This window comes from Lactuca virosa, chromosome 5, assembly GCF_052849685.1.
Source record: "Lactuca virosa cultivar CGN04683 chromosome 5, Lactuca_virosa_CGN04683_v6, whole genome shotgun sequence".
Lineage (NCBI taxonomy): Eukaryota > Viridiplantae > Streptophyta > Magnoliopsida > Asterales > Asteraceae > Lactuca > Lactuca virosa.
In genome coordinates this window covers 44,786,890-44,796,679 of record NC_136430.1, presented here as the reverse complement: position 1 = coordinate 44,796,679, position 9,790 = coordinate 44,786,890, and the positions used below count along the sequence as shown (strand labels likewise).

The window sequence follows — 9,790 nt, the reverse complement described above, 5'->3', positions numbered from 1 at the left end:
CCTAGGATTGTTTTCTGTATACTTGATGCAAAAACTGCTTAAAAATCGAAAATTCTGCATTCTGACGACTGGACTCGCCGAGTCCATGGGGAGGACTCGCCGAGTCCATGAACAAATTCATCCTACTCGACGAGTAAAATAATGCACTCGGCGAGTAGGAGCGTGCTGGGCAGTTTTTTTTTCGAGTTTTGTTGCTGGAAATGGATTAAGATCATTATCCCAATCTGTTTTGGACTTGTAAAATCTGTTTTTCAAAATGATAATGATTATGTTAACCCATTTTACATGACTTTTATCACTTTTCAAGTATTGTATATGTTTATATGATTTTCTTGAAATTGTTTGATATGAATATTTGTTCTTATGAGTTTTTTAGAAGATCATAGGAATTTTGTGTAACTTACATGCTTGTTTAATTCATGATCTTAATGCTAATGATGGTGTCCATAACTTGTCCTCAAGTTATGGATAACCAAAAGTCACTTCTTTTAATTATGATTAAAGAACTAAAGAGGTTTCATAAAATGAAGAGTCTTCATTTTATGAACCATTAAAACTCATAAGTTACAAATTGAAGAGACTTGGAATAGTTTCAATTCTTGCCCTCAAGTTTTGGAATTTGAAAAGCCTTACACTTTAATTCCAAATTGAACTCTTAGAATTTTTTAAAGGTAAAATTGAAGCTTTATGGACTTCATTAAATTAATTAAAGTGTTTAATTAAAAGAGTTAATAATTCCATAAAGACATGGTTTAAGTTTAATTAAATTAAGTATAGTTTAATTAAAAGATTAAACCACCAAGTATTTTAAATGTTTAAAATACACCCTTATACTATTATTATAATTTTAATTATATAGATATGTATAAGAATATGTCATTCTTACCGTTAGTAGGCCTCATTCACGAAGCCGGTCTATAAGGGGGGTATAAGGTTGTTGCCTATAAAATGGTGACTTAATGGGTGTCCACTCTCACCCACCGCTTCCTTGATCGGTGGAGGGTCGTTAGCCGAACGGGTAGGATACGACTTTAAATACTCGTTAAAAGTATAATGAATTATAAAGTAACTATACATTATAAATTCCCAATCTTAGTTACTTTAGGAAAATGTGAAATTGGTGCTAGCCCATAAAATTACACTTTGTACCTTACCAAGTCGTTAATGGAGCGTGTGTGGTTAACCGGCACACTAACATGGACTAGTAAGAGTGGCAAAGGGTAACTTGACTTTATTATAGATCGGTGGAGCGTGTGTGGTTAACCGGCACATCGATTAGGTAATATTGTTGAGGGTACCAAGTCAATTTTGTATGGTTATTCACACCTTGTTTGTGATCCTCGGCATCCTAGTCACAAACTTGAGAGGGCACAATCGAGATTCAAACATGCCATTGAAAGTTCAATGTATCTCAAAAGATCTAGGAGTTTCAAATCCAATTAAAAACTTAATTATATTTTGTTTTTATGGTAGGAAATTGGTAAATCGTCATTTACCTACCTTCAACTATTTTATAATTTGGATTACGGCATCCCTCTTCCAGTTATAAATAGGTTGTTGGGTCCTAGCCTTAATATTTCATATTGGGTGTTATATTAAGGACTTTAAATCAACTAACTTGAATTTCTCCCATTATAGATATCTAGTTTAGACAGTTATGGTCTTCCCAAAATCTTTAGGAACAAGCTTCCTCATGAAGATGATATCCCAAATGGCAACCAAGGTGAAAGATCAATCCCTTTGTTGTGCATTAGTGGGACTGGAAATCATACTTCACTTCCTCCACCTCCTCCAATAAATCTCCTTATCCCACAAGTTTCAAGACATGATAAGTTCTAAGTCACTCAATCCCTATTGGCAAACAAAGTCTATATGTGCTTAGGTCTTGGAGATTAAGTCACATATTGACAAGCCGGGAGAGTAGGGTGTCAGAGTCTCAAGGTAGCTGGCTGTTGACTTGGTCACTCCCTGATAACAGATCACGACATGACCCTTAATGATCTTACCTATTTGCTTGATGATGCTGAATCAGCAATGATTTGGAGCATTGGTAAAGCAAAATTTGATTGGAAGATCAACTTCCCAAACTTCCATGGACATTGACAATGGTAACATTGGAAGTCCAGAAAAACTTTCTCTTCCCAATTGAAAGGGATTGGCCATAGTCAACTCGGTTGACCAAATGGTAAAGAGAAAGGCTAAGTCTGTGATAGTCCCGTGTACCGTTTCCAAAGAGTCCATATGTTTCTGTTGCCAAAGGAAGGGCATTGGTTGCGAAGCTGCCAAATTTACCTAAAAGTCCATAAGGATAGTAAAGTCAAATGTTTGACTCTACTTCAGGTAAAGTCCATTGTCTAACTCTATTAAGTTTCTATTCTGAGATTCTTATTGCATGATGTGACTGGGTCACATGTTGATGTTTTAAGAATCAAAGAAAAGTGAAGAAACTTAAAGGAAGTATATATGCTGATTCTGATCGCGAAGAGGGATTTTGATCGCATGGTTCGGTGATCAGAATTTTGAACTATTACTTAAGAGTTGAGACGTATTGCTTAGGAATAGATAACAACAAGGTTTTCATATGGGTTGTAAGGATAAGTTTTCCGCAAAGTTTTAAAATAAAGAAAAGGTTTGATTTTATTTATTTTAAGTATCCTTACAATGGCATTTGTGAAAAATTGTTGATTATATGTTTCCATTAATAGCAATATTTGAAAATGGATTTGATTATTTCATTTGTGGTAGTATCATAATTTACCAAATAAGGAAAGATTCTCATCGCCCAAGTTTCAGTTAGATAGAAACTTGGAATCATACAACTTGTATTGTATGATGAATGAGAAGTTTTCGTCTTTGGGAAATTAAGACTAATTCCTTGTTCACATGTACATGTGAGTCAAGTGAAGGACTAAAAGATTGGGTACACTTGGTTGTGTGCTAGTCAGGTCCACCACAAAGATAGATAAGATTATTCGTTATGATTTACTAAAGTTTAGTAAATATGGTTATGCTTACGAGTTTAAGTGTAATTCTGAAACATTGGAAAAGTTTCAATATATGGCAGAATGAATAAGAAGAATCAAATAAGGCAGAAAGATAAAATTTTCCCCAATCTGAAGAGATGGGAGAGTACTTGTGTATTTTGTTTTATGATTATCTTAGTGATTATGGAACCATATCACAATTGATCATCTAAGGACACCTTAGTGTGTTTGTTGCCTGAGGAGAGGAATCGTGAATTGTTGAAATGGTTAAATCAAAAGATAATTCATACTTCGTGCCAAAAACAAATCCTGGAGTTATACTCCAAGATTGTAACTTGAGTGACATAGTCTTTAGAAAGTTCATAACACTTGTCAAATGTAGAGTAAGATGTTTCCTATTCTTGTACATTTGAGATTGGTAAGTTGTGATGTTTTGGATAAAACAAAGACCAGCTAAGACCAATAGTGAGAAGTGTTTAACTTGATAAGAATCCGCACTAGATCTTGAATATTTGTTTTGTCAAGGAATGGTTCTTGACAAAGAGAAGTCTTATATGTCAAGAGGATAGTGGGAGTCTAAATGATTCTGAAATAGTTTCAAGAACTAAATCAAGAGTTTTGTTAATCACTAGCCCACGACTTGAGGTTTGTAACCTATCGTGTTGACATATTCTTGTTTCTGTGTCTGTTCCAGTTGAAAGTTGATTATGCTTGTGAGTTCTATGAGTTCTCAATTGTTTGCATAACAACCCGGAAGCAATGGTGGGCATTGTGCTACCAGGTGGCAAGAAATTAAGATTGCACAAGTTCAGTCCCTATGAATTTGGAAGTGTCACTAACCTAGTCCTGTGATTATGGTTATGACAAATTCACATGGATAGGAACACATACACCATAAAATCTAAGTGTCATAAGGTTTCTCTTCGATTCATGAAAATGATGGTGAGGAAACGCTTCCACTAAGAAGATTTTAAGTAGATAGCGGTTGTGATATTTGCATTCTCATATAGTTAGTGGAGCGTGTGTGGTTAACCGGCACACTAACTAGTGAGAATTGCAAAAGGTCTAGACAAACATGTGAGCTATCTAAGGAAAGGTGTATGTTTTTGATAAAGTCTTATCAAAGCAATCTACTATCAGAAATATGAACTTTGGTAAGAAAGTCAATAAAGTATTTCTAGAAGTCCAGTTGATTTCTGAGTACATGTCAAAGCTAGTGGGAGCATAAAGTGTTATGCTGGTAATCATTATGCTAGTGGGAGCATGACGATTATGTTAAATATTGCAGGTTAGCAATGTTAATTATAGAAAACAAAAGTTTCAATTCTCCTTGAAAAAGTTGTTTTGCTATAATTAAGGGAGAGGATTTTATACTTCACTCCAATTCTACAAGCTTAGATTGAGAATTTAATCTACTTTAGTCAAGAATATATATGAATGTTATGTTGGAATGGTTTAACATAAGGAAATTCTATATATGTTGCGTTCTCAAAATTCGATTTTGATTACGGCATCCCTCTTCATAGTTCGAATTATGAAAACATGGCAAATAAAAAATTTTATAGCATAAATCATGTCCCATATGCTTTGGGTATAGGTTTGATTACATGTGCTATAATATTCATCCATTCTAAATTTTCCAAATGCCTAGGGCATTAAGATGGAAAAAGGAATAGAACTGGAAATGACTAAAATGATTAAGCAAAGTTGTCGAGGACAATCTGAGGTTTACCAAAGATTGGTTGCTCATGGACAATTAGAAGTATAGAGTAAGGACCATATTGACATATTTTGAAAAGAGGCAACTCTTGTTCAGAAGTGATGGTCAAAATGGTAATATGGAATTGTCTCCATAGGTGGAAGTTATTCTTTGAATCTGTATAAGATTAAAGAACTTAATGCTAAGAAGGATGTTCAAAGGAATGTACTTTGAATTTGAGACTTCATTTCCATAGGAATTGTTTTCCATTGGAATACTTTGTAATTTCTGTTGCCAAGTCTTTGTGACTTCTGTGCACAGTCATTATAAGGGGATCATTGCATATAAGTTTAGAATCTAACAGATTACAGTAGATGGCAAGAGTTTGGTATTCTTTCATTTACGACGAGGATTGGAATTGTGAAATTAGCATCATTGGAATATTGTCAATTGATCTATTTCACAAAGAGAGGACCATATGTAAACATAGTATGCATACTTGGAGTATGGCATAATTGTTGCTTGGAAAAACATAGTGTACATGCTTGGAGCATGGGACAACTAATGTTTTAATTCAAGCATAAAGTTGATTAATCGAAACATAAATAATGAGTAATCAATATGGTGCTTAAATAAAAGGTGTTTTTATTTACACTCAAAGTGTTGGGGCCATATAAGATTAGTATTATTCTTATGTTTCACTTTGCATGTTTTGACTTCCAGAATAATTATGTTATGGTATATATCATATTATTCAAACCATCCACAGTCAGTCATATGTTGGAAGTAGATATGAATCAAGACTGTCATGAATTTGGCTTGTATGATTTGTCTAAAGTGCTTTAGACAATGCAATGGTTGCTACAACATTCATGAGTACTCATAAGGGCTGAGTATTGGATTCAACCCACGCTCACTTGCATCACTTCATGTAATTTATCTCGAGTGATCGTGAGACGGTAATATCATATAAATCTTCAAACCTAGAGATATGAGTTGTTGACTATGAGTTGGTTATTCATTGATTGTACGAAAACGCATTGGTAACTCGATGTTATAAAACGTGCCTTTGTGAATAATTCAACAAGTAGTTAGTACAAGCATATCAGTCGAAGTTTATCTGTTCCTTTTAGAAATAGAAGCGATATCTGGGCCCCTCGATGATTTGGTTTTGACTTATGTACCGGGCCCGGTCAGAACCTAATTGATGTGTTCAATTTAGTTCTATGTCGAAACAAATCAGAGATCGAGAAACAAATGCTGGACAATAAGTAAGACCATGTTCCATGTGTTTGTCCGGCTGATATCATGAGAACAGAGGATTATATAATCACTTATCTTATATGGCGTATCATCATCATCTCAGTTCCAAGAGACTTTGAAAGAGCTACGATTGCTAGTCGGATTTTGAAGTCATATTTACAAATATAGTTATTAGACTTATCCAAGTGGGAGACTGTTGGATATAGTGTCTAAGTCCATAACTCTATTTGGTATGTACTTGACCCGACCCGGCCTGGTCCATTTGGGTTGCATGGCATTGCAATACTTGGATAGACTAAATGAGAGAATAAGGCACTTATGATTATTAATATATTATAAGTTCTAATATATTAATAATAGTATTATTTAATTAGTATTGATCAAGTATTAATCTAGTATTAATTCGGTGATCAAAGTGAGACTAATTAAATATATAGGGTTGATTATGACAATAATCAATTCGTTTATGGTGGATTAATGATCCATGGTTTATGGGTTTGGTTATAACCATATGGTGCTCCATGGATAGTCCATGGGAGTTACAAATCCATGGGTCATGGGAAATCAAGAGTCATGACAATTAAGGGCATTCATGTGTAAACCCTAATTGTGACAACACTATAAAAGAAACCCTATGGCTAGCAAAATCATGACCTAGCGTTACTAGAGAGGGCATAACCGATTTTGAGGCTAAGTGACATTCTCTCAAGTTATTCCAAGTCTTGTGGTGTTGTATGAAGCATTTGAGGCACAACATTTGGGGTGCTAGGCTCACAAAGTCTTGAAGGAATCCAAGCAACAACAAGGTATGTATTTCTACTAGTTTTATGTTCTATGTAATCCCCATACCATGCTAGTTAGGAAATAACCTTGAAAAAGAAATTTGCATGTATATAGAGAAAACATAGATTCAAGGTTATTAGGGTTGCATGTACACTTAGGAAGTGTTAGAATGCTCAAAACCCATCAGAAACATGGGAGATTGGTCCTTTAAACACATTTGTTTGACCATTGCACTTTAGCATTTCTGCTTCAGCAGCAATTAGCAAATATGTCAGATCAATAAGGGTCACGTCGTTGTCAGTCATATAGTAGTCTTTAACAAACTGACTATATGACTTAGGAAGCGAGTGAAGAACCAAGTCAACAGCCAGCTCCTTTGGGAAAATGACACCCAAAATTTCCAATCTGTCAATGTGCGGCTTCATGTTTAGAACATGTGCACACACATAATTTCCATCTAGGTGTTTGCATGCCAACAGGGCATAAGTAACCTTGAACTTTTCAATTTGACGAAAACATGGGTCTGAGAGAATCACTGGAGGTGGTGGAGGAAGAGTTGGAGAAGTATGATTTCCAGTTCAACCATTTAAAGAAGGGAATATTCATTCACCTTGATCAACTTGTGGAGGATCATCTTCAGATTGAGAAGCAAAACTATTTCCAAAAGGATGAGGAATACCATAGTTTTCAGAACTCGACATCTATAAAGGGAGAAAAGAATTTGTTAATGCAAAAAGTGACACTCTAAAAATTAGTCATCCGCAATCCTCTCAGTCTACCGCAATCTGCTTCTTCACTACCACAACACTTGTCTCTACTAGAATCTATTCCCTGCTACCGCAACTTAGATGTGAACCGCAATGAAGACTTAGATTTTGTGTTGACGTTATAGCATCTGTTTATCCAATAGACATTGTATGGTCTTTTTAGTCAGGTTTCTTTATAGTTTATCTTCATTGTAAGTCTTTGAGGCTCTATATATAGAGTGCTCTCTCTTTCTATCAACCACCCACTTCTACATTTTCTAATCACGTCTGAATTACCTTGACTACTTCTTATCTCTTATTACGTATAACTACTCATATTTCATATCTCAATCATACTTACTGATCATCATCGAAGATCTTCACTTTAAACTGATCTCACTTACTAACTCGTGTTTGATTGCAAACCGTGTTTCGTATCAGTTTGGTGTTTACTTGATATAACTTGTCTTTTACATTTCAACACTTTACATTTCCGAAACTAACAAATCTAACATCTAACTTATTATTGTTAAGCTCTCATGATCCTTTGAGATTAACTTATTCCACAATTATCTACTTGTACTAACGACTTTTCAAGTGTTTCTCAAAAGTTTTTCTCTCAACAATTGGTATCAGAGCCAAAGTGGTTACTTTTTAAACAAAACTCTGATTTTGTAAAGCCTTCTATACCACTAAAGCTCATTTCTCTCAAAAATTCAAAACAAAAAAAGGGGGAAATATGGCACAAGCATTATCACTAAATGTTTCCAACAGTGTTGGTGGTTCTAATCGAGCCCCAATACTTGTTGCAAGTGAATATCATCACTGGTCTCAAAGGATGGAGAGGTATTTGAATAGACTTGGTGGAGATGTGTGGAGATCCGTGGAAGAAGGACCTCATGTTCCTATTCTCACTCATGTGCAAGTTGATGGTGCTCAAGCTAGACTCGGTGGAGGTCAAGTTGTGATGAATCGTCCCACTAAAGATGATCTTGATAAAATGGAAAGTGATGATGTTGCTTTTTATGAAATCTCATGTGGAGTGGCCCCAGATAACTTTGACATCATTATCAACTGCAAATCAGCCAAAGAAATCTGGGATGTTGTTAAAAACTTGTATGAAGGTTCCGAGCAAGCTCAAGACAAGAAACTCACTGCTGCTCTCAACGAGTTCAATAAATTCAAAGCTCATCCAGGTGAAAGTCTTGAAGACTCCTTCAAAAGATTTAATCTTGTTGTCACCAAGTTGTCAAATGTTGGCACCGTCCGAAGTAATCATTAAACAAACCTTCAGTTTCTCAATGATAGTCCAAGGAGATAGGAAGATTCACACACTGTCTCTCTTCAAGTTGTATGGTGAACTTCAGGCACAAGAATCAATAGTGCTAAAAGATTGTGCAGACTTCAGAGGTCCACTTGCTCTCATAGCTCAAACCCGTCAAAGCAAAACCACCCAATCATATGAATCATACCGACTCTTATATGACAACCCACCGCAATCCTATGAAGCTGATACAGAATATGATGATGAGGAAGAATTTCAAAAGGCCATCGCCCTAGTTAGCCAACAATTCAACATGCTACCACCAACTTCTATTCGTAAAAATCAGCAGTTTACCAAACCACCCTTCAACCGTAACTTCAATCCGATGAAAATTCATTCTCGATATCCCAGAAATCCTCACCAGTTACCACAATCACAAAACACTCATCAACCCAAAGAGGGACCGCAATCCATCAAGTCAACTGACTCCGGTACCTCAACAGAAGACAAGAATGATGTTATTATCTGTCACAAATGCAACAAAGAAAATCACTTTGCTAAAGAATGCAAAGCCAATGTTGTGAAAGATAAAGCATTTTATTTGAGAATGGCTTAGGAGTTGGAAGAGAAAGAAAAGGGAATGGCATACGTAGCCCAAGTAAAGAGGGATCATCAAGTGTGGTCTTCAGGAGATGAAGATGAAAATCACAACATCAAGGGCAAAGGAAAAATATGTATGGTGGCAATTGCTGATGAGGATGGATCAACAAAGTTGGAGAAAAACTACTGATTCATGGCGAAAGATGGAACTCTTAGCATCATCGAACAGGTAAAACTCATGATCCAATCTAATAACTACAGCTTGCATGATTGTCAATCCTTCTTGGACAAAATTAATGACACTTGTGTTGCCGTCCTTTCAGACTATAACAAAGCATTAGATGAGAAGAACATAGTGTCCTAAGAAATGTTTCATGTGAGAGGGTGAGTAGAAGATAAGAGATTTAAAGCTGCCATGTTAGAAAAGGACTTAGTGTTAGAGAAAGATGCT

General features: G+C 35.5%; 1 protein-coding gene across 1 annotated transcript; it reads left to right on the top strand.

Moving 5' to 3' along the window:
• The first annotated feature begins 8,313 nt into the window (after positions 1 to 8,313).
• LOC145111200 (uncharacterized) lies at positions 8,314 to 8,757 on the top strand. The gene has a single exon (XM_079047496.1). The coding sequence runs from the start codon at positions 8,314 to 8,316 to the stop codon at positions 8,755 to 8,757; it is 444 nt and encodes a 147-aa protein (XP_078903622.1).
• Positions 8,758 to 9,790: the final 1,033 nt, after the last annotated feature.